The sequence below is a fragment of the Leguminivora glycinivorella genome, chromosome 4 (assembly GCF_023078275.1).
Source record: "Leguminivora glycinivorella isolate SPB_JAAS2020 chromosome 4, LegGlyc_1.1, whole genome shotgun sequence".
Classification (NCBI taxonomy): Eukaryota; Metazoa; Arthropoda; class Insecta; order Lepidoptera; family Tortricidae; genus Leguminivora; species Leguminivora glycinivorella.
Window position 1 is genome coordinate 1,627,902 of NC_062974.1, and position 25,164 is coordinate 1,653,065.

Below are 25,164 nucleotides of genomic sequence, written 5' to 3' on the forward strand. Positions count from 1 at the left end.
TTAGGCGTTAATTTGTTTTCCTACACCTACACCCAAAGTTAAATTAAAAACAATAATTAATAATGCAAATCCATATACTAGTAGTTACAACATAATGAATAATTTTTGTCTGGCACTCAATTCATTTTATTTTATTACGGACGGTTGGTTCGGCATCGGTTCGTCTTCTAAAACGGCTGTAAAAAAGAAAAATATATATTTTCAAAAACAAAACTATCTATGGTCAAACAAGTTTGTCACTAGAAAAAGGCGCGAAATTGTATATGTATTTTCGATGGGACGATGAACTCTCGCTCCAATTTATTGCGTGAGTGACACATGTATCGGAATACAGGAGTAACTGTCAAGAGCCACTATTTTATTGGTTAATCTGTCACACACAAAGATATTTTTCATTCTCTCATTCCTTTCATTCGTGCCATTCGTGCCCTGTGAGGTACTTCTTATCGTGTCGATTTTCCTTTCTTTTTGATACAGTAGATGCCCTGACCCATAGGCAGCAGCATTAACAGCCCTGGCGAGGTACCTACTTGTGAATTGATCATTAATATCATTGTGATGGAAAAAATATAACTTACTTTCTGGTGGTTCAGGGAAGTACTTGAGAATCAGGTAATCATTGCAAGCGTGGCCGTTGCTCTTCTCAATGCTTTCCTTCAAACAGTCCATATTGCAAAAGGAGACCAATTTGCAGGAATAACATAGGATTCGGTTCTCGGTAAGAGGCAAGAAGCATTCAAAGCATACGTTGAATTTTGCATCCTGTAATTTAAAAAAATTAAGTTGGATGGACGAATATCCGGAAATTTTCGGGTGGATTCTGCCGGCGTATCATGCTGCCAATTTTATCACTTATCCACGTGGATAAGACATCTGTCACTCTCACACTGACATACTTGCTAAAGCGTGACGGATGCTTTATCCACGTGGATAAGTGATAAAATTGGCAGCATGAGATGAACTCAGGACGATGAAACTATTTTTTTTGTGGTAATAAGTATTTAAGTCAAGTACCTACCTATACCTAAGTATTTTAGGGATTTTTTAATTAATGCGTTTTAGCACAGAATATATAATAGTACAAGTACAGAAGGAACTCCTTTGATGTTCACAGAATGCCGCCATTCTAAATTCTTACATTAACAAACAGACCGCACGCGTGCACCCGATATTGAATTCTAATACGCCGCGCGAAGGTCGTCACACTCGTCACCCTTGAATGGGCCGCGAACTCGTGGCCGCCGGCATGTACTTGTAGCGTAGCGCAACGATATAGAATCTCCCAGTGAGCCGCCCCTGGTTTTAGGAGCACTTCATGCTCAAGGGGAAACGATTAGGTAAGGAAGAGAGGGGAGTAGCAGGCATCTGCTTACCAAAATCATATGAAAATAATCAGACTAGGCTAGCGTAGCGATTCTTAGAAAGTCTCAAAAAGACTCCAATTTCGTATAATTTCATAGAAATAAGAATTCTGTCTTACCGCCTTAACAAACAGTTCCGGCTGAACATATCGCTGCAATGGCACCATTGGGCTCTTCTTATTCTCTTTCAATATATCACTCGCATAAGACTCGGCTTCATTCTTCTCCGCAGTCGTCACTTTGTCAAACCCGTATTTCGTCACCGACCTCAGGTGGAAAAAGTGGGCTATGCAGAGGAGTCTCCATAATACGGCTCGGTCTTGGTAAACTTTTCTTCGAGTTGTCTTGAGACGGCCCCAAATTTCGAGACAACGTTGGGCAGTGATCCAGAGGCCGGATGCTTTTTTGTTTTTACACTCTTTGATGATCATGCTCCAATGTCGGTGCCTGTGTCTGTAGTTTACAAAATATTTGTTATTGCGGGACTTAGTGTTAGCTCAACACAAAAAGGAGTGTCAAGTGTCTTGTCTCACCGGAGTGTCAAAGTGTCTTGTCTTATTAATATGCAAATCCACGTAAAGTCGCCGTCAATAGAAATTGTCAACAATGTAAACAAACCATTCTATAAAATATCAATATTCTAGCACAATTTTATTATATTAAAGGTTGGGGATCATAATGTGATATGAAACGATTAAATAACACATGGATTTAGCCAGTATCTGATAAGTTAGAATGGAAATTAAAGACATTTTGACTACAAGGTTTGTTTACATTGTTTGCAATTTCTATTGACGGCGACTTTAAAAGTAACGTGAGTGTCAAGTGTCACCGGAGTGTTAAGTGTCACCGGTGTGTCTAGTGTATCGCAACGGAGTGTCAAGAGTCTCGTGGCACCGGAGTGTCAAGTGTCACCGGTATGTCAAGTGTCACTGGAGTGTCATGTGTGTATGAAATGCAGTATATCTGTCTATTGACTGAATGATGGCTTTAGCCAGCTGCGTCTGTAGCCACCTGTAGGGTTAGCATATGATTGCCACGAGAGTATGTCGCCGCGAGATAGACTACCCGTCCTTATATCACTAATACGATTAGAAGAAGATGTGTGATTCACCTCGCGGCGACATACTCTCGAGGCAATCATGTGCTAGGCCTACTGATGTAGATGATCCTTGAGCATTCCGTCATCAGGTCGACAGCTTGTTTGAGATTCGCAATATCATCGGACGCTAACGTATCTACTTTTTTCGGATCTAGTTTTTACCCTTTGTCAAGCTTGGTTTGGTCATCGGTAGGATTTGATCGTCGGAGTGACTAGTGTTTTGTAACTTTTGTGTCACCGAAGTGTCAAGTGTCACCGGAGTGTCAAGTGTCTAGTATCACCGGAGTGTCAAGTGTCACCGGAATGTCACTGGAGTGTCAAGTGTCTTTATGTCACTGGAGTGTCAAGTGTGTATTTGAAATGTAGTATACCTGTCTATTGCTTGAATGATGTCTTTAGCCAGCTGCGTCTGTAGCCACCTGATGTAGATGATCCTTGAACATTCTGTCATCAGGTCGACAGCTTGTTTGAGATTCGCAATGTCGTCGGACGCTAACATATCTACTTTTTTCGGATCAGGTTTTTTGCCCTTTGTCAAGCTTGCTTTTGCTTCTAACTTTTTGGCTGAAAAGGTCATTAAGGTAACTGTCCCATATTACGGGAACTTAAGACGTTTCCTACTTTGAGTGAGGATTGTAAAAAAAATGCGAAGTTTCTAGTCGTGTTAATTATTTTATTTTAAGGATAAGTCTTCTACGATGGATTTAAGACACTGTTTTGCATTGTAACTTCTAATTTATAGAAATTACCGTTGTTTTACTTAACCCTTAGTTTGCCCATTATTCCGGGATACAATTTTGGTATGGCTTCAATTCCGGGAGTCGTTGTACGTAATTACGGGATACCTTTAAAGTCGACGTTGTTGAAGTATAATGTAAAAAAATGAATTAAAAATATTGTTTACATAAATGTATAAATGCACATATCGTTTTGACAGATGCTTATACAGAGTGTATTTTTTATAATTGGCAATGTTTTGATGGGTTGAGGTGGGATGGGAAATATGATATTTTACGGTATAACGATTGTATGATATAATGACAGGGTGTTATGTCATTAAAGGTTTAGAATTGAATTGAATTGTTATAAGTTTTACTGTCTGTCTATCTAAGGCATCGCTTACGAATAGATGAACCGATTTAGATAAGTTTTTTTTTGTTTGAAAGCTGAATTCGTCGAGAATGTTCTTAGTAGCCATGTTTGATGAAAAACACTTTACAATGTCGGGGTTTATTTTTTCAAAATTTAATTTCAATCCAGAAGCTATTGCCGGTTATAAAAATTGCAAGGTACTCGTGAAAATTTCAGTTTTTTGGTACTGGTGATCACTGAGCTACACCGTATACATATATGGTGGTGATACGTTATTCAAGTATGTATATATAAATAAATAGTACTCAATAAATAAATATTATAGGCCGTTCTTACACAGATTGACTGTCCGACGAATTTGTACTATTTTATATTTATATATGTCTATCCTATTATGTATTATCCTCATGTAAATTTTAGTACTAATAATGATTGAGCTAAATCGTAGACGGACAGACTGACTGACGGACAAACCAATATGCGGTATAAAGATTTTTACCTAACTAAGGAAGTTTAAAAACATAATAGTCGGGTCTCTATACCTTATTTTCTGTTTTTATATTTTAATATACTTTATATAGGCATACCGGAATAAGATACACTCATATAAAGTCGTGTACTTAATTACGGCAGTCAAAACGAAGGCTATATTAAAAGACAAACAAGATTTTTTTCTTAGTACATTGGAAGATTATATAACAATTATACTCAAAACATCGAAATAAGTAACCTTTGTGCTTTAATTTTATGAAATAAAACAAATTTAATGTCGATGCCACACTCCAATATTTCGCACGTATTACTCAACGAGTATACATTTCGTACTCAATTATGAGACTAAAATCTAAAAAATATATGTGCCGTAATTATGTCACTATAAATCTGTAACCTTTTACTCAATATATTTACATCAAATATATAAATATACTTCACCACAAATAGTAATAAAACATAAAAACATTGCGGACTGTGGTTCCGTTATTCCGTGATACTCCCGTAATTATGTACTCCGCCTCAAAATGGTGTACATTATTCCGGGAGCGGGTATTTTAATTAAAATATGCCTTAAATTCATTTGAAAAGACGATAAAAATGTTTTTTAATAACTATAAGACAATTATGATACAAATTTAATATAAATAAACTTACCCGCATCACAGTGAACCCTTAAGAAGTTCCGCTGCCGCGTTAAGCTCACCGTCAAACACGCCCATAGAAACCACTGCGTGGTTGCGACTGACGCGTTTGGAGGTACCTCACGGCTTCAAAAGATATGATACATATTCGAAAATCGACTTTTTCTGTTCTATTTGATCTATAGTTAATAAAATACTGCATTAAATTAAGATTTTACTGATAGTTTCCTTATTTTGCGACAAAAACCAAAGTATCCCGGAATAATGTACCACATTTTACTATCCCGGAATAGTGTACAGTTACCTTAGATAAATATAACTAAGATAAACTCGACCTGCGGCCAGGAGTGTTTGTCTTCTCAGGGACGCTCAGGGTCTTTGGCCCTACGCTGAGCTCGGCCTTCGGTCTTCGCAATATAGTTACTCTGGGGATTGTAGGGTAGTTGGAGCAAAAGCACGTAATTTAATTATTTGGATACAAAGTTGGAATACCTGCAAAAATGTTATGGACGACCGATATGGCCTAGTGGGTAGTGGATAGTGTTAGTGAGTGATCCTGCCTGCGAACCTGTTGCAGGTTCGAATCCACAGAAACACACGGGTATTTGTTCCTGTGTCATAGTCGTCTATATGTAGGCAAGTATGTTTTCCCCTCACTAGCTCGGAAACACGTGTTTTGTCCTTTAATACCAGCGGGTAAAAACGCATTTTATCCACTAGTGGGTAAAGTAATTTGACCTTGAGTAAAGTCAAATTAACTGCTTTAAAATTGATAAAAGTAGGTGAATCTAGTAATAAAGATGATGTACCACCTGTGGAACTACTGGAAGCAGTGATAAACGCATTTTTTGCGTTGTAGTTTCCTCGCTATAGTGAGGGGAAAAGTTTTGTGTTACACTCGGGTGCAAATGTATTTTACTTCTCGTGTGTTAAAAAACTCGCAAGTTCAGGATTCTATTCTCGAACCACTCGCTTCGCTCGTGGTTCAACTATAGAATCCTTTCACTTGCTCATTTTTCATCAATTCCACACTCGGCGTTAAAATACAACTTTGCCCCCTTGTATAACAAATAACTATTAACTATTGTCACTTATTTAGTGACTTTTAGTGCCCCTAGTAGGTTTATGGTTGTCAAAGCGGACCCGAGGTTCTCATGAGCCGTGGCGAATGCCGGAATATCGCAAGGAGGAGGATGATGAGTAGGTTTATGCTAGTTTGGGGCAAAGAGGATCGAGTATTATAGAGAGTTACTGTCGAAGTACAATGTTCATGTAATCACAATGCATAGACTGCCATCTCTTGACATAGGCTTAGAACTTTTGAACCTCAGTTTTGACAAATTTGGCCCATATTCTTAGCTTGATAATATGTTAAAATATCAAATATTAATATTAGCGCCATCTAGCTGAGCGTACCCCAAAAGGTGTAATGCCATCTAGGCCACCGTACCTTTTTCTGTATGGTACTGAGCTACGTTTTTTTCTTAGACCTTATCTGTCTATACGGAGTTATATGTGTCTTCGGTTTGGGGTTAGGTCGTCTCATACAAAACTTCGTGGTCTTTTCTACGAAATTTTGGGGACAATCGGGACCCAAACAAAAGACAAATCATGTGTTACTTACGTGATGGGCTGGCTGTCAACTTTGACCCAGAGGGGTTCATCTCAGCCAATGCCTTTCTCACCATCACGAATAGATTCTCATATTTGACGCCTTCACTTTCACATGCGATCAACGGATCGGCTCCAAACAATAGAAGATTTGTTAACTGAAACGAGAAAAGTTCAATGACCCAAAATACCTATTTCGATGTAACAACATCAATGAATCTTTTTTTTTTTTGGATTCGGTACTTTCTGTCCTTTCTAAGATCTGATAAATCGTTACCATCATCTGGTTAGTTAGAATGTCTTTTTGAACCTTTTGAGGTTTCTTTGTCATCAAGTTAAATATTAGCGTAGGCGGATCTGTGTATCAGAGATTATGAGCATAATCTCTTGATTTCCCACACACACTTACGGAACTAATTTGTTCCGTCCTTTGAGTCGTCGACAAGCCGAACCCTCCATGGATCTTGTACACTCCTTTTTGCTGTGCGCATGTGACACTCCTTGAATTGCAGGCGTCCATGGGTTACGGTGACTGCTTCAGGCCGCAACAGGTGGACCGTATGCTTTTTGCCACGTAGTATTAAAAAATCCTAATATACGCTGCCCGGTTAAAGCTGCTCCTAAGCCTAACCTGGCGTTTCTTCAGAATTTTCCCGATAATCCTATTCCTATAACCATTTATTTGTGTCTATATAACATTAAAAATTATTAAAAATCATTACGAACCGTTTGACTCCGCTCCAAATTACCCAGGGTCTTGAAGTACGGTGGATGGAACATCTTGACCAGAATTGTCTGGTTGGAATCATCAATAGGAGCGTTCAAGTCAGTTTTGGGGTTCTTGATGATGATGTCCAGCAGGTCCAGTCTTTTGGTGGCTTCATCGAGGGCTGACCGTCCATTGTATCGGTCTAAAGGGTCGCATTTGTATTCCAATAGGAGGTGAATGATTTGTCTTCTAATCTGTTAAAAATATTTTTACGTTGCCTTTTGATTGCACGAAGAATGTTGCGTCACAAATCTTAGAATTGATGACAAGTAGCCATTAGATTAGCTACATCATGGTGGACTAAGCTTTATGAACTAACCAATCCTTATACAATATTATCATGAATAAGGTTAAAATATATAAGTAAAATCATTAAAAGATATCTTCAAAAATCGCATTCAACCCACTAGATGCAAATAATCCCGTTTGACCTTAACCTACAGAGTCTCAAAAACTCACATCATCCTCAAATTCGCTTTCAACCCTTCTCGTCAAAACATAATGGAGCAACGTTGGCCCGGGTCCCACTTCCATCTGCCCCGGATCTTCTCTTGGCGACGCAGTAGGTATGGTCAGCCGGTGATCAGCGTTCGCTCCGCCCATCAGCAGCGTTTGGACCAAGTCTAGCGTTGTTTGGTTTAACGGCATGGACACTGCTATGTCTAATGGCGAGTAGTTCAAATGCTTTGAAGAAAAAACATTAATGTTACACTAAGATCAAATGGCAGTCAGCGTGCGAATTTGGGGTCAAGAAAAAAAAAAGGATTCTGAACTTCTGATCCATTTAGATCCAGACCATTCCAGACACCGGGCGGAGATTTGCGGCTAGTAAAGCAACATATAACCGGGCAACCTTCAAATCAAGGGTGAGCAGGCATTTTCTGGGCGAGCTCCATCGTAGGTCACGTCTTTGTCTTTGGCTAGTCTGTGACCTGGAGTAAGCTCATTTATAATTTAAAAAAATAACAATTTGAATGTGGGATACTTCTTTTCTCTAGCAGCTAGGGAGATAGAAAAATAAACTTCTATTTCTTTACCCTATATCCTTCTAAAGGGATACTTTGCCTATAAGTTAGTGTCCGGACCGGACCTGCGCATGGATTATTCCTACAAAATGCTTTTCAAATGTCTTCTTACCTGTGGGTAAACCTCATTGACATCAGCTCCGTAGTGTATCAACTGGTCCACCAGGTCCGGAACCCCAGCTAGGATGGCCATGACGAGCGCCGGCTGCGGACACCGTACCAGGCTTGGCTTCGCTCCGTTCTCGAGGAGCGTGAGGATTGTCAACTTGATTCGGTTACATCTGAAAATTCAAATTATTTCTGACAATTACCCACCACTGAACGATTTAGGTATATGAAAAACCAGCTGGTATTATGGGGGACCGGACCATATCGTGATGCACACTTTATGGTTTCCTCTTTTCTTGCTATTGTTGCCTAAGATACACGTTTTTTTAGTTTCTTATCATCTCTTAAAAATAAGTCATAGGCTTACGTTTCTGCTTTACGGATTTCAGCACTGGTCATGGTAGAAACATCCTCGTCTTTTTGAGAACTGGGCCAAATGGCTTCTTTGCTCGGCTTGGTTGGTTCTTTCAAAACTTTAGATGCCTTCGACTTCGGATCTTTTTTCTCAGGCTGTGCCAATTTTGCTAGTTCTTCGTTTATTTCGTTGATCATATTATTGAGCTCAAATAAGTATGTTACTGGTTGAGACACTGGTTCAAGTGAGTCTGTTACTTTTATTATATATTCATTGTTTACATCTCTGTATAGTTTAGTATTAAAATCGTTTTCGTCTAACATGTCCATGTTTTTTTTACTAGGAGATGGGAGGTCTTTGAAAGATGTTAGTGATTTGACCTTCATGTTCGTCTTGGTTATTTTGCTCGGTACCTTTCCTAATGTGTTTTTGGGAGGCTCTGATAGTGTCTCTCTATTTATATTCCACTCTAATATTGTTGGGGGTTCGGAGTCTGAAATCCATACAAATATTATAAATGAAAAAATGTGTGTATGTTTGTTTGTCAGTCTTTCGCGGCAAAACGGAGCGAAAGTGGGGATAGTTGAAGGGATGTACCTACAGTGACATAGGCTACTTTTTGTCTCTTTCTGCGTTTTGACATTATCCGATCCGATGTCGGATTTCGGACCGATATCCCATACATGACAGGCGTCATCTTGGTTTTTTCTATTGAAATCTTTCCGACATCCGATATTGGATCGGATAATGTGAAAAAGGCCTAACCCCCCATTTTACATAATATTGTCTTCGGTTACCGCGATAGTTACTCATGAAATAAAACTATGGAAACGGATTAAATCGCGTATAATGAATTTAAAATACATCCCGACGTTTCGAACTCTTTACAGCGTTCGTGGTCAACGGGTGACTGAGGAAAAATTAAAATGTGCAAAAGCTACCCACATACAAGAAATATTAATGAACCATGACCACAAAAAATATAGATTTCTAAGGCAGGTTCACACACTATTAATAAAGCTAGTTATACAATATTCAAAAAATTTACCATTACTATGTTAAAAAATAATTAACCAATTAATCTACACAAAATTGACAAAGAACAAACTGCAAATGTCCAACACCATACAACACAAATGCCTCACAGCCTCCGTCGTGCTTGTTCCATTATCAGATGTCCTACTGGATCCCAAGCCGGTGGTAAAGTAAAGCCATCCTCTCTATTAAAGTTTGGATATTTCTTGATCTCAATGGCCTCTCGCAACATTCTGGGTATATATCGCTTCTCCTTAGCAAGAACCAGAGGCTTGTCAAACTTTCAATCAATCAATCAATCAATCAATATCATTTATTGCAAACCATGGTATTACATTACAGATGTTACATTATGAAGGAGGTCGCATGGCACCCCGGTAGGGCGTGGCAATATTGGCTATTTCTTATACATTAGTTATTTACTAAATTATATCTAGTTTATTCCTAGATTTGCTATAGCTACACTGGCTACACACATTATTATATTATAACATTCTAAGTTTATAAATTGTATTTAATTTCGTTGTAGATCATCCTGCATGAATTCTTCGATTGTATAGTATGCTTTTTCTAATAACACGGATTTGAGTTTATTGGCGAACATATTATTTTTCTGTATTGACTTTATTTCATTAGGTAACTTATTGTATATATTTATGGCACGGTAATATGGTCCTTTTTTATATATTTCTAGTTTTGGTTCAGGAAGGATGAGATTATCTTTACGGCGCGCACTTTTGTTGAATTCAAACAAGTGTAAATTGTTTTTGACAAACGAGGCTGTTTCTAGGATGTATAAGGAGGGGAGCGTCAATATTTGGAGGTCCAGGAAGTGTGTTTTGCAACTGTCTGATTGTGGAATGTTTGCTAATATACGGATACATTTCTTTTGCTTTATGAAGAGGTCATGTGCGTCGATACTATGGCCCCATAACAGCAGACCATAACTAAGCCACGACTGGGCGTATGCGTAATAAGCAGATAGGGCACACTGGGTATGTGTATTTGATTTTAATATACTGAAAGCGTAGAGAAATGAAGAGAATTTTGATTTAACTTTGGCAATGTGCGTTTTCCAGTCTAAATGGGTATCAATGGTAAGTCCTAGCAAGTTACATTCGGTTACTTCAATTATATTTAAATCTTGTGATAGTGGTGTCAAGTCAGTCGGTCGTTTTTGGTGTGGTCTAAATTGTATAATTTTTGTTTTAGTTGTGTTTATAATCAAATTATGGTCTTGTAGCCATTCTGAGATGTCAGAGAAGGTTTCCTTTATGTGTGAGTATTGGTCAGTTTGGTTTTTATCGTGTTTGAATATAAGGGAGATATCGTCTGCAAATATTGTACATTTGTGGTTAGTCATTTTAGGGAGGTCATTTATGTATATAAGGAAGAGTATACATCCCAGTACGCTGCCCTGGGGTATGGAACTATTGACTGTTTGCCATTTAGAATGGATGTTTTGGAGTTGTCCGGAGTCCTTATGGTAGTGTTCGATTTGTACGAATTGTTTTCTATTAGTAAGGTATGATTTTAACCAGGAGTTAGCATTACCTCGAATACCTATTTCGTGTAATTTATTAAGTAGAATTGGATGGGATACTCTATCATAAGCTTTAGACAGATCTAGCAGAAGGCCAATGGCATAATTTTTATCTTTCAGAAACTCTAATATGTTTTGGATATATGTGTAAACTGCCAGAGTTGTTGAACGTTTTCGGCGGAAACCAAACTGATTATCTTCTAGTAGATGGTATTTCTCTAGAAAATTATACATTCTGTCTGCCATGCACTTTTCAAATATTTTAGAAATGGACGGTAAGATTGCTATAGGTCTGTAATCGGCAAGATCAGATTTTTTCCCACCTTTTTAGGGTTCCGTAGTCAACTAGGAACCCTTATAGTTTCGCCATGTCTGTCTGTCCGTCCGTCCGTCCGTCCGTCCGTCCGTCCGTCCGTCCGTCCGTCCGTCCGTCCGTCCGCGAATAATCTTAGTAACCGTTAGCACTAGAAAGCTGAAATTTGGTACCAATATGTATATCAATCACGCCAACAAAGTGCAAAAATAAAAAATGGAAAAAAATGTTTTATTAGGGTACCCCCCCTACATGTAAACTGGGGGCTGATATTTTTTTTCATTCCAACCCCAACGTGTGATATATTGTTGGATAGGTATTGAAAAATGAATAAGGGTTTGCTAAGATTGTTTTTTGATAATAATAATATTTTCGGAAATAATCGCTCCGAAAGGAAAAAAAAGTGCGTCCCCCCCTCTAACTTTTGAACCATATGTTTAAAAAATATGAAAAAAATCACAAAAGTAGAACTTTATAAATACTTTCTAGGAAAATTGTTTTGAACTTGATAGGTTCAGTAGTTTTTGAGAAAAATACGGAAAACTACGGAACCCTACACTGAGCGTGGCCCGACACGCTCTTGGCCGGTTTTTTATGATAGGCTTGACTTTGCCGATTTTTAATTTATCTGGAAAACAGCATTCATTAAAGGACTGATTGATGAGAAACGTGATGGGTGGTGTTAATTCGGTGTTACAGGCTTTTATCAAACTGATTGGGATTTCATCGTATCCACTGCTATGTTTATTAGGGAGGTTCTGAATAATTTTTTGGACTTCTTGTTCGGTAACAGAATGGAGGAATAGTGAGTTAACTGAGGGGTTGGAGCCTGGTCGGCCTATGGGGGTATTGATAGGTCCCGTGCTTTTACCCTTACTTTATAGCATGATTGACTCTATCCATGACATGTTCAGAGACTGCAGACCTTTGCCGACGGTGCTTGACATCCGCTATGTGTTCCTTCACCCGTGTGGAAATGCTTCGTTTCGTCTGTCCCACATATGACAGGCCGCACTCACAGTCTAGCCTGTACACTCCCGCATTTTGTAGAGGAGTTTGGCATTTCACAGGCCTCAGGAATTGGGACATCTTCTTCATAGGCTTGAAATAAGTTTTAATAGAAGCCCGTTTCAAGATGTGGCTGATCCTATCCGTGACCCCTCTAACAAAAGGGAGAATAGGGGATTCTATTATTCTATTAACTATTCTATTTTTTAACATAGTAATGGTAAATTTTTTGAATATTGTATAACTAGCTTTATTAATAGTGTGTGAACCTGCCTTAGAAATCTATATTTTTTGTGGTCATGGTTCATTAATATTTCTTGTATGTGGGCATTGAGTAATTATTACTTCGTATAGAGGAGCTATAGCAAACAACGAACGTGTCACAGCCTGTAAGCTGAAGGCGGGGCGAGGGGGCGGGGTGTGAACCAATGGCCTGCTTCCGTAACGTCGCAAGCGCTACGATTTTACTCGGCGCTTACGACCTTTCGGTCGCGATGATGAGCCCTGCATAGAGTGCATAGATTAGAAGTCGTAGTATAGAAGTGACATGGGTTTACATGGGCATTTTTTAAATTTATGACTCAATTAGCGTGAGTTGTTAACACAAAAAACATAAATCGCTGTTAGATTTGTAATGATTGTTAGCTTGAAATCTGTATTTAAAACTTTTTTCACGTTCTAAATTTAGATTATAGCTTAGTATAATTCACGATGTTTTTATTGAAATTCCATGCTTAATTATCGTTGCAAAACTGACAGCGATTTAACTTTTTTTTAACAACTCTGTGAGTCCCAATTTTTTTAAATGCCCACATTTTTTAAAGCTGCATACGGACTGAGCGTACATGTGACATTTGCATGATGGTAGGCATTAAAACATGAGTGTTGTTTTTGTTGTGTTAATAAGATAACATGAGTGTTTTAATGCCTAATTATGTATAGTCGCACACATAACTTTATCTACATCCATGTATGTATGGGCGCGGGTTTATCGTCCCATAGAAAATTTGAATTTCGCGCGTTTTTATACTCTCATAATTTGCTTGACCGTCTACCTACCCAAATACATTCAGGCATGTTAGGTACTGCACTTACATTTACATACTCACATGAAATTCGACACGCGTATTGAGAATCTGTTATAGACCGACATGTCGGAAAACTGCAATTCTGACAATAATAATTAAATAACCTTTTTTGCGTCGATAAATGTATATAATTTAATGTATGATAGGAAACTTGAACTAACTTGCGATATTGTCACGTCTGCTTTTATTGCATTTTTTACTCTTTGGTTTCAACGAAACATGGCCGCCGCAACATGGCGCTTCGGCATGAGTTTATATTGATACATTTTTTAAAAAGTAAGCGTGTTTAAACAAAAATGCAGTAAACCTACGTATGAAAAGTCACTCCTTGGCTTTTGTTACATTTTCCTGAGTTTGTACAGTACCTCACTACACATGACGGCATTATTTAGACGAAATATTTTTCATTGCGATACGTCAATCTACCACAGCCGTTCGGCACAGACTAAGCGCGTTTGTGCTGATCAGCTCTAAGTGTTGTTACACAAAATCAAGTTGAGGTGCCCTCTCTAGTTAACATAATTACTCAAAGTATGTGGGTAGCTTTTGCACATTTTAATTTTTCCTCAGTCACCCGTTGACCACGAACGCTGTAAAGAGTTCTTTCGTCGGGATGTATTTTAAATTCATTATACGCGATTTAATCCGTTTCCATAGTTTTATTCCCCCATTTTACGTAAATGGACGTTTATATGGAGCATTCCGCGGATCATTCTCCTTATGTACTGGTTCTAATCTAAATTTAGTCTCGAATATCAAGCTTAATGGTCAGCTTCTTGGCTTTGCGCAAACAACGGTGTTTTTAGGAATAACGCTGGACCCAAAATTACAATGGGGATCTCATGTAACTACACTAGCAAATAGATTGAGCTCAGCTGCTTTTGCAGTCAAAAAAATGAAACAGTTAACTAATGTAGAAACGGCACGACTGGTTTACTTCGCCTACTTTAATAGTTTGATGTCGTACGGTCTTGTATTGTGGGGCTCTGCAGCCGATATAGAAACAATATTTATACTACAAAAACGAGCATTAAGAGCAATTTATAATTTAAAGACACGAGATTCACTAAGAGAAATCTTTAAAAATATTGACATTTTAACGTTGTCGTCCCTATATATTTTCGAAGTCATTATGTATGTCAGGAGAAATTTGTACGCTTTTCCAACAAACTCTGAGAAAGCAAAGGTTACCAGAAATTCGGGTAAGCTTAAAGTTTCTTCCTGTATTAGACTAGTAAAAACGAAAAAGTCCTTCTTGGGAAACTGTACAAAGTTTTACAATAAAATTCCACTAGAAATTTGTAATCTTACAGACGCAAAGTTTAAAGCCGTTGTAAAAGGGGCGCTCATTGCTAGGGCATATTATAAAGTTAAGGACTATATCACAGACCGGGATATATGGAAAATGTACTTAAGTGACAAACCAAAATAATTTATTTTGCTTTATATGCATAATTATTTAATTTAAATTGTATTTTCAGTTAGGATAATTGGGTAATTTATTTATTTATGTTTGTACAAATGTACCCTTGACTTTCATAAGAGCATTATGTTAATGCCTAAATTGAAGAATAAAGAATTTCATTTCATTTCATTCCGAAATTTTCTCGAATTTAACGCGAGCGAAGCCGCGGGCAAAAGCTAGTAAAATTATAAATTTAACACGCAAATGGGTTCCCTTAGGGTTATGTTATGTGTAAAATTATTAGTTTCTCTTACTAGCAGGACCAGTAGCCGGTGGTAAGAAGGCTTGCATCATCCCGCTACTAGGGACGTCTCTGCTGGCACACAGAAGTCTGATCAGGGCAACGGCTAGAGGAGTGCAGCACGAGTCGTTGGCGCTGTTCACTCTCGCGCCCCCGTCGCATAAGAAGGTGATGAGGACGACTTGGTCTCCACACTGCGAAAAAACTTTATGTTTCAGTATTTTAAGCTTGGTATTAGATGAGAAATTAATAGAGTAAATATGGTAACATTCACTGAAATAGCAGCATATTATTATTAACATCCTGGCGGCCGCGAGTTCGCGGCCTACTCAGGGGTTGCGCGCGTTCTCACGGAATGCACGTTCGCACTTTCTATTGTTACTTTACGTCGCGAGGTTTTTTTAAGCGATTTCCGCTTGTGGAATGGCTAATAATACTTAGTTAAATAGACATATTGAATAAAATAAATACCATAAGACATTCTCACTCAGATCTACTACTGATTAAGTCCCACGGAAAAGTTCAATAAGGCTTGTGATGTTGGAACTTGAACAAAAATATATAAATACAGTATATATACCTAGAAAGTACCCAAGACTTGAATATAATTAATAGTATTAATAGTACACAATTTTATGTGAGTATTAATTCGTTTGGATCCATTGGTAACCCTATCACCGGACGCCGCGCACGTGCGGCTCGTTTCTTTGTAAGAATTTTGTAGGTATTTAAAAAGGCGGCATTTCGTGAACATCAAAGCAGTGAGCCTTGTGTACTTGTACTATTATATATTCTGTGATCATAGTCTCGGGGTGTCGCTAGTTCGATTCCTGGTTTAGTCGCCGGTGGACCTAGTTACTTATGTGTAGGTACTATGTATCAGCTGCAAAAGTGCATGGTGAATTTATCAATGAATTCATTCATAATTCCCCCGTGCACTTTTGCTGCTGATAGTACCTATTTCAGTTGTTTAATATTGTTCTGCTTTCCTAATAAGTAGTATAAACACTCACAGCAGCATACATGAGAGCAGAGTTCCCCAGCACGTCAGTGACATTCGGGTCCAGTCCTTGCTCGTTGATCATGCTGGTTGTCGTGGAAACGTGGCCCAAATAACAGGCCATTAGTAGAGTTCTAGAAAATTCGAGAATTTATAACTGGCAGGCAAGCATATCTGGCCATCCCTATCGCACTAATTTGTAAGTGCGATGTAAATGCAATAGGGACGGCCTGATGTTTTATCATTTTTCGCGGCCATACTTACCTGCCTGGTGGCCCTAAGACCAAAACGAAAAGGGGTGTGATTGATAGGACATATCTTAATGAAAATGTCATGGTTTTCGAGATATTTGTATTTCATACGCATTTTTTTCTTCTAGTTTTTTTGACAATTGGAGAACCTTTACACCTCCAAATTTTTATTTTTTATTATATCCCATTAATTATAATTGACTGTGGGGACCTTTTACATCTCCCAAGATCTTGTTTTCAATTAAGTCAATTTAAACTATGTAACATACAAGCACGGAATGTTGTGTCTTACATCTAGGTATACCGTATTCACTTATTATTGGAATACTTAATACAGCCCGGACAGCTTGAACATGTCATGCTCGCTAAAAAGTCTTTGCTTACGGTGACGTCGTTGATCGGGTCGCCACCTTCCCGAATGAAGGTTGAGGGAGGCGATGGCTGAGATGCGCGCCATATTCGTGAACGGGTGCTGTTTGTGAAGACCGGTCTGTTTCAGCTAATAGGGGCTATGCTATTCTATGTAACATTAATTTTGAATGAGATTACGTTGAGGCACTCTGTTCGGTCCTTGTTTGTTTATTTTCTTTCTGACTCTTGGAGACCATATACATCTCCAAGGAAAAAAATATATATATATATATATATATATATATATATATATATATATATATATATATATATATATATATATATATATATATATATATATATATATATATATATATATATATATATATATATATATTTTTTTCCTTTGCTTAAGACAACAAGAGTCTTTTACAACTCTAAAGTTATTTTAGTTATTCGTTTTTTTTTCTTCATCTATAATTTTTTTAGATGTACTTTGACACTTAGAGACTCTATACATCTCTAACATCTCTTATTAATAATCATAATAGCTTTGTACTTTGTATAATTTCTTGTGTTAATATTTTTTTTTTATGAATACTTTTGCTTATTAAATTGTATCTTGTTTTTTTAATGCATGTTAATTATAAGATGTAATGTTTTGAAAAGAAGTGGCCCGCCGAGTTTCTTGCCGGTCCCATAGTGGATACCCTCCTCCAACTGAGGGGGGACTGAAATCTTCTCGAGGCTGAGGCGTAGGGTTAGAGTCGGCGTAGTTTTATTTGACGTTCATAAGCGCATTGTAATATGCCTACTTGGAAAATAAATATTTCATTTCATTTCATTTCATTTCAGATATTGGCACTTTCTTTCTTTACGTTTTATGTTTTAAACGGCCAATATCTCAAAAACCGTGACGTCAAATTCGCATAATGTGTTATCACTATCACCCTTGGGGTTGGTTTTAGGGACATCCTAATTATTTTTTCTCTTTGCCTGTGGCTATTAGAACGGAGATGAACAAAAATAGATTTAAGAGGGCTTTGTTCAAACACTACCTAGACAAAATTTAGATGCCTCATTTATTTGTGAACTACCTAACCATCTTTGGCAATATACTTGTGTAGATCTGTATTCATTACCATGACAACTAATTATAATTATGTACCTTTAGACTCACACAGATCCCACAGTCAAACTGTGTAAACAGTTTTGGGGGACATTGTATTTACATTTAAGTTTCTATGTAAGATGTTTTATTAAATAAATAAATAAAATAAAATATATGTCTGCTGCTAATTGGAATGGGCCCATATATCTGCAGGGCGAGAAATCATTGGTAATCTGGTTCAGTTGGATCCCTACATTTTCCTAACATTTATTAGATCTAATTTTTCATCTGACATAAACGCTTGAGTGTACTCCATTTCACAGGTTTCCGACCATTCATTAATACATTTCGTTGTTGTCATGAGGACTATTTGTGAAAATTGCGAGTCATCGCGAAAATATTCTAATGCCAATTCGGGGCCGATGCTACAACAGTTGAAACATCAAAACAATCGTACACGCTTTTTCGGTAAATTGAAACGAACATAAGCAGATGGGCCATTTTTTTTCAAAGTTGTCCACCCCACTTTTGTTGTAACATGGGTATTTTTTACGCGATTATTATTCAGAAATCGCGAGGTCTGTCGATCCTGGGTGGCTAGCCGAATGGCACAATCGCTCACGAAACGCTCACGAAACGAAGCGCTAGTAGATAGGAGAAATCGCTTTCGTTTGGCGTCGGAGAAATGCCATTCGGCTACGGGGCCTGATAGGAGAAATAAAAATGTCCCAAGATTTCCGTACATTTTTTCATACCTTCCATTACCGCCATACAAAATGTATGAAAAATGGTAACGGAATGGGAAAAAACCTTGGGACACTTTTTTTCTCCTATTAGAATTGACAGCCCGCGATTCTGAGTGGAAACCACATAAAAATTTCCAAATCAAAAAAAAAGTGGGATGGACAACTTTGAAAAAAAATGGCCCAGATACTTATTGCTCCTCGTTGAAAAGGAACCGTTAAAACACTGCACCGCCAATATTCTCATCATTTACTTGCCATTTCCCCATTATTTGGAGTCAGCGCAGTAGATCTTCTTATTCCATTTCTCTCTATCGGCCGTCATTTCCATACTACCTTTCACTCTCACAATATGATTCACACCGCCAATATTCTGATCTCTATTTTTAACCCCCGACGCAAAAACGACGGGGTGTTATAAGTTTGACGTGTCTGTCTGTGTGTGTCTGTCTGTCTGTCTGTGTGTGTGTTTTTTTTTGTCTGAAAGCTGAGTTAATCGGGAGTGTTCTTAGCCATGTTTCATGAAAATCGGTCTACAATGTCGCGGTCGGGGGTTTTTTCAAAATTTTAATTTGTGGTTAGGTTTTTTTATATCAAACCTGCAATCCAACTCATGCATAGCCGGAGGCTTGAACTGAGTCCTCGGTCCGCTCAGCACAGCCCCCAAGTCGATATGCACCTCTTTCCTCTGCTTCTCATGTTTGAAGCTATGCTTCATCATGTCTATGGTCAGTGGATCGTTGTTCCAAGCGTAGTATGCGCCGGAGTGTTCCAAACTGTTTTCGCTTTCTTTTTCAAGATCCTGGAGAAACACTTTCAAGATGAAACATACATTAGGTGTTATATTTCAATCAATCAATCAATCAATCAATTATTTATTCGTGATAACTGGACAATAAAATACATGAAAATTGACAAAAATGTAGAAAAGCAAATAAAATAAATTAAAACATATTTTATAAGTTACCACGAAATGGTCCCGACTCAGCATAAATGCTAACCCGAGGGTCAGCGCTGGTCTTCCGTCGGTATTTCGTATGGTATAAGTTTTCAGTCTTAGCGTTCAAAATGGACATTAGAAGACTATTCATTGTACGAGTAGGTCTATCTTAAATCCTTATCTGCCCCTCTAACACATTTGTCGCGTGCGAGTCCATACTTGAAGTCGCGCTTGATGTATGGACTCGCGCGCGACTAGGCAATTTGTGCTAAAGGGTCTGGTCTATCTCAAAGCCTTCGTAGTAGGTACGTATTAATGATAATGATTATTTTAAAATAGCTTCAGCGATCTTAGCGCCAATAAATACATAAGGCAAAACCATAATAGCGTCTGGATAAAAAATCTATTAACAACGAATATTTAGGACTGTAAATATTGATTTTTTGTTAGCTCACAAAAAAGGAATATTAAAAAGTTAGGAGATGTCGTCACTGCAACTGCACGGAGTAGGTACCTGCAGCGTGTGTTGCCCAGTCAGAAAAAAAAGTGTGGTTTGACATTGACAGCAGCCGGTTATAGTAGCAACACCTGGGTACATAGCCAAATGCACAAACGCTCACGTATCAATATTATTCGATGTATCTCTATCGCTCTTCTGTATTCGCGCGAAGAGCCAGACTACATTCGATCGGCGTCTAGCGTCAACGATTGTCATTTGGCCAGCAGGTAAGATTAAATGTCAGTAAGGCACGCCACAGTCTTAAATTCATAACCTTAAAAAAATTTGTATGCAACCTGTCAGTTCAATCTGAAAATTCTGTCAGTTTGAAGTGACAGGTAGCAAATCTTTTTTAAGATTATGAATTTTTAAGACTGTATGTGGCGTGCCTTAGCCTTTTTCTTAAATCTAACCTCATCAATGCGCGGACTGTTGCACTCCTTCAGCGAATACACCTTCCCGTTGTAATACTCGTAGTCAAACAGTTCCACGTGGCACAGTCGGCTATCGATGTCTGTACAATGTTTAGGGTACAGTCGGGTCCAGTTTCCGGTGGCCGACACTGGGTCTGAGCCGTGTTTCTTCAAGTATTCCACTGCTTTGTTCACTTTGTCAATCTAGAATAAAAAAAATAATTAAAGTGTACTTATCTCATATGTGAGTGTGTTTAGTAAAACGTCCCACTTTGTCGATTTCTATAAAGCAGCGTTGTCAGTTGATTCATATAAAGATGCAAGCAAATCTCGTCTTTATAGCAATCGACAAAGTGGGACGTTTTACGAAACATACTCACATATGGTAAGAGTTATTTCTTTTTGTTGTAAGAGACAATCTGAATGATTTTATTTTACCTCGTTTCACATACATAGATAGGGTTATTCCTAATCCCTAATTTTTAAAGAAGAAAAACATGAGAAAACTGAACTAATGTCAATAAGGCCTAGTTTACCCGCTTTAACCTAGTGCATATTCCAATTAGGGGATTAGTTGCCGAAGCTGTTAGTTCAGGAGCCACAGGAACAGCGGCTTCCACGCTATAACTAGCTTAGAATAAATTCTACTTTTTGACAAGCAGAATCGATCGTCTTCAATCGATGCTACTTAAAATAACTTGTAGTCTAAATAAACCATCCAAAACAGTCTGCAGCACAGCTATTATGTGGTTTAACGATAGTTGAGGAGTGTCTTTTCAAAAGGACTTATTTCTATAAGTCAACAGAGGTTAGTTTTATCTATGTCTTCCTAGAGAAATAAACCTTGTTGACTTATAAAAATAAGTCCTTTTGAAAAGACACTCCTCAGTTCGGCCTCCCAACCAGGCAGCCAGTTTAGCGGCCACAGTAACCAGTGCCAGTGGCTTCCAAACTAGTAGGTATTAGCTACAGTTTTAAAAGCAGTTTGCAGCACTGCCCTATGTGGTTCCATCATCGCTCGGCCTCCCGTCCAGGCCGCCACTTCAGGGGTCACGGCAGGTAAAGGCCTCCACGCTAGTACTAGCTTCATAAACCAACTAACCGTCCTAAAAGCAGTCTGCAGCACTGCCCTATGTGGTTCCATCGTCGCTCGGCCTCCCGTCCAGGCCGCCACTTTAGGGGCCACGGCAGGTAAAGGCCTCCACGCTAGTACTAGCTTCATAAAACCAACTAACCGTCCTAAAAGCAGTCTGCAGCACTGCCCTATGTGGTTCTACCATCGTTCGGCCTCCCGTCCAGGCAGCCACTTCAGGGGCCACGGCAGGCAAAGGCCTCCACGCTAGGCGGATGAGCGATGTGCCGCGCCAGAGGCCGACGTTGGCGGTGGTGTCTGCGAAGGACTCGATTCCGGGACCGTAGCGGATGTCGTTGTTGAATAGACCCTGGTGAAGAATTTATAATTGTTCAAGACATAAAAACCACTAAGTACTGTGGGATCTTGACTTTAGAAATTCTTGCATGAAGCAGAAAATATTGTTAATCTTATATGTATAGACGGTTATGCTTGATACAAAATGAATTTAGAAGTTTCATTAGGGTAATTCCGAAAGTCGTCTAATTTTGAGTCGAATAAAAATCACCATTATTTCCATTATATCAAGATTCCCCTTTCGAAATTACCCGAGAAATTACCTACATTTATACGAGTAGTGTACCTAGTGTATCGTTGCTGATGAAATTATACGAACTACGGGTGTTTCAGGAGTTTCAAAATCTTACGGTCGATGTCACTAGGGGTACCTATAATATACGCCCATATGGCGGGATTTGCTTGCATCTCGTCTTGGTAGCAAACACAAGATCACTGGACTAGCGATTTTTTAGTCGTAAGTTCATAGAAGTACCTCCTAAGACAGTGATTTGTGACTGTTTAGTAAAACGTCCCACTTTGTCGGTTACCATTAAGGCGAGATTTACATATTGTATCTTTATATGAATAAACTGACAAAGCGGCTTTATAGCTATCGACAAAGTGGGACGTTTTCCCGTGCACACTCACATTTTTTTTTTCACTTATTATACTTATGCGATAGTGTCGATGTTCTAGTATTCGTAATGTGTTTTGTTTTTTTGTTTTCCGTTAAATTCTACACTTTTAAATTCGCAAAAAAATTTTTTCATCATCTTCATACTTACATAATAAATGAATTTATTAGTGTGAGAGACCCTTAAGAATAACATTCAAGTTAGTGTCAAGACTGTCAAGTGATTGACGGCACATGTCAAAACAAATAACATAAGGAATTTGGTAAAGGCATGTTATTATTATAGGCATGTTATTAGTATAGTTGTCATACACATTTTCAGTAATTATCTTTATTTTTTTTCCCCTCACTAGCTCGGAAACACGTGTTTTGTCCTTTAATAGCAGCGGGTAAAAACGCATTTTATCCACTAGTGGGTAAAGTAATTTGACCTTGAATAAAGTCAAATTAAATGCTTTAAAATTGATAAAAGTAGGTGAATCTAGTAATAAAGATGATTTACCACCTGTGGAACTACTGGAAGCAGTGATAAACGCATTTCTTTGCGTTGTAGTTTCCTTGCTATAGTGAGGGGAAAAGTTTTGTGTTACACTCGGGTGCAAATGTATTTTACTTCTCGTGTGTTAAAAAACTCGCAAGTTCAGGATTCTATTCTAGAACCACTCGCTTCGCTCGTGGTTCAACTATAGAATCCTTTCACTTGCTCGTTTTTCAATTCCACACTCGGCGTTAAAATACAACTTTGCCCCCTTGTATAACAAATAACTATTAATAACTCGATAACCGTAAGAGTTAAGACGCTAGTTTCTTAGAGAAATTGATTGTATTTGAACTAAAGAATCTTCCCTTAAAGTTAACGGAATTCAATAAAAACAGGGTGTACCTACATTAGACGAAGCATGCGATAGATCATTTTTGTATGATAAATATAGTTTAGTAACACGGTATTTTACTTACAGTGAAAACTTTCCCGTCCGGGTACGACATAACCCCGTACCCATGCATACGGTTCACGTACAATCTTCCCTCGTATGTGAGGAATAGGCCCGGTTTCCTTTTGTACCGGCTGCGATATTCCCCGGGCCCGTGCATCGTGTCCCGGAGGAAGTGGCCGTGATGCCAGTCGATGGACTGCAATTGTATATTAAAAATTTCAAAGCGATCGCATAAGTCATAGATGTTTTCTATGTATATAAGTATGTGTGTCGTCGCCTAGCACCCATAGTACAAGCTTTCCTTACTTTGGGGCTAGGTTGATCTGTGTAAGGTGTCTCCCAATAAAATAAAATAAGTAGTTCTTGAGATATTTAGTAGGTAATGTGACAGATAGGCAGACGGTCAGTCACCAGTCACTCCTTTTGTACCTTTTTGGTACGGAACCCTAAAAATGGTGAAAAAAGAGAGAGTAATTTATTGATTTAATTTTTAATCATATGGCAAAGAACAGAATCATTCATAAGTTCAAATTAAGTCCAACAAGCCATTAGATGGCCACGTCGCTTAGAATAATTAAGAACTCGTAATGTAGACAAAAAAACAACGTCGATCATTATGCTATATAGTTTCTACTTTAGGGAATTTGAATATGCACCTACAACCCTTCTTTGCATCATCATCATAATCATTTGCTTGCCCTAATCCCATTTACTTGTGGTCGGCGCAGCATGTCTTTTTCATCCATACATCTCTATCGGACGTCACCTCATCAGTCCTTGCATTCGTTTCATATCATCCCTCACTCAGTCCATCCTTTTCTTCGGCTTTGTATTCCCGCTTCCTCTGTCCACACTCATCCGTAATACTTGTTTCGTACCATGAATAGAATAGAATAAACATTTATTCGTGAACACAGGCAAGACAAAATATACACAAAATAACAACAAGTAATGAAGTGCCACGAAATGGCCTCATCTCAGCGTGTTGCTGGTGACTTCCAGCGCTGATCTTCCGATGAGACCATCAAGTGAGAAAGATTCACGGAGGGTAACAGACAGAACTTTCATCCCTCCGCATCACATGGCCGTACCACGCTAAGCGCTTCGCACTTACTTTCTCTGTTATAGGCGCAACTTACAGGCTTCCTCTAATATATACCTACCTACACCCTTCTTTGCGTGATCTAACAATCTTTTTCCTCAAAACAGTACGCCGGTAAAGAGCTGGATTGGTATATTCACCTCGGGACCAGTCCAGCAGTTCTGCCCAACACCATGTCTCCTATTCTGCTCATCCTTCTCACCCAAGTAGTACTCATAGTACGGCAAAGTCTCTCTCTTATTGGTTTCGGGCAACTGGCAATATTGTGGCTCAATCATTTCTGTGTAGTCAGTATTTTAGATAATTCATGGTTTTAATAGTAAAGTTATACAAAATTAAAAGATTATACAAAATAATACTGATACGAAAGTTGGTTTTGACAAATAGATAATGAAAAGTCAAAATATGACAAGACCATAAATATAGCTGTAAACTTTGAATAAAACCTTTTGTAAAATAAATGTCACCTTTTTTATGACCTGCGAATTTTGTCACATGTCCCATCAAAACATAAATGTCAGA

The 25,164-nt window shown here is 38.3% G+C and overlaps 1 protein-coding gene across 2 annotated transcripts; it reads right to left on the minus strand.

The window, feature by feature from the left end:
- LOC125225869 (ankyrin repeat and MYND domain-containing protein 1-like) lies at positions 1–24,975 on the minus strand. 2 transcript variants are annotated; one of them, XM_048129745.1, is made up of 16 exons: positions 24,783–24,975; positions 23,563–23,736; positions 21,796–22,002; positions 20,561–20,764; positions 19,308–19,510; positions 16,266–16,386; positions 15,266–15,446; positions 8,572–9,052; positions 8,209–8,377; positions 7,531–7,755; positions 7,029–7,265; positions 6,316–6,460; positions 2,835–3,027; positions 1,481–1,814; positions 579–762; positions 1–176 (listed from the first exon to the last, which is right to left on the minus strand). In XM_048129745.1, the coding sequence occupies exons 1-16, from the start codon at positions 24,918–24,920 to the stop codon at positions 127–129; spliced, it is 3,246 nt and encodes a 1,081-aa protein (XP_047985702.1). In that variant the 5' UTR covers positions 24,921–24,975; the 3' UTR covers positions 1–126. The 2 variants fall into 2 exon arrangements, with proteins under 2 accessions (XP_047985702.1, XP_047985703.1); XM_048129746.1 differs by lacking the exons at positions 7,029–7,265; positions 7,531–7,755.
- Between the last annotated feature and the right edge of the window lie 189 nt (positions 24,976–25,164).

Excerpts from the sequence above, each read along its gene's own strand:
- LOC125225869 (XM_048129745.1), bottom strand. The coding sequence starts at position 24,920 with ATGATTGAGCCACAATATTGCCAGTTGCCCGAAACCAATAAGAGAGAG. Across the intron at positions 763-1,480 it reads CGGAACTGTTTGTTAAGGCG|GATGCAAAATTCAACGTATG; the intron begins GTAAGACAGAAT and ends TTTAAATTACAG. Across the intron at positions 177-578 it reads CTTCCCTGAACCACCAGAAA|CCGTTTTAGAAGACGAACCG; the intron begins GTAAGTTATATT and ends TCTTTTTTACAG.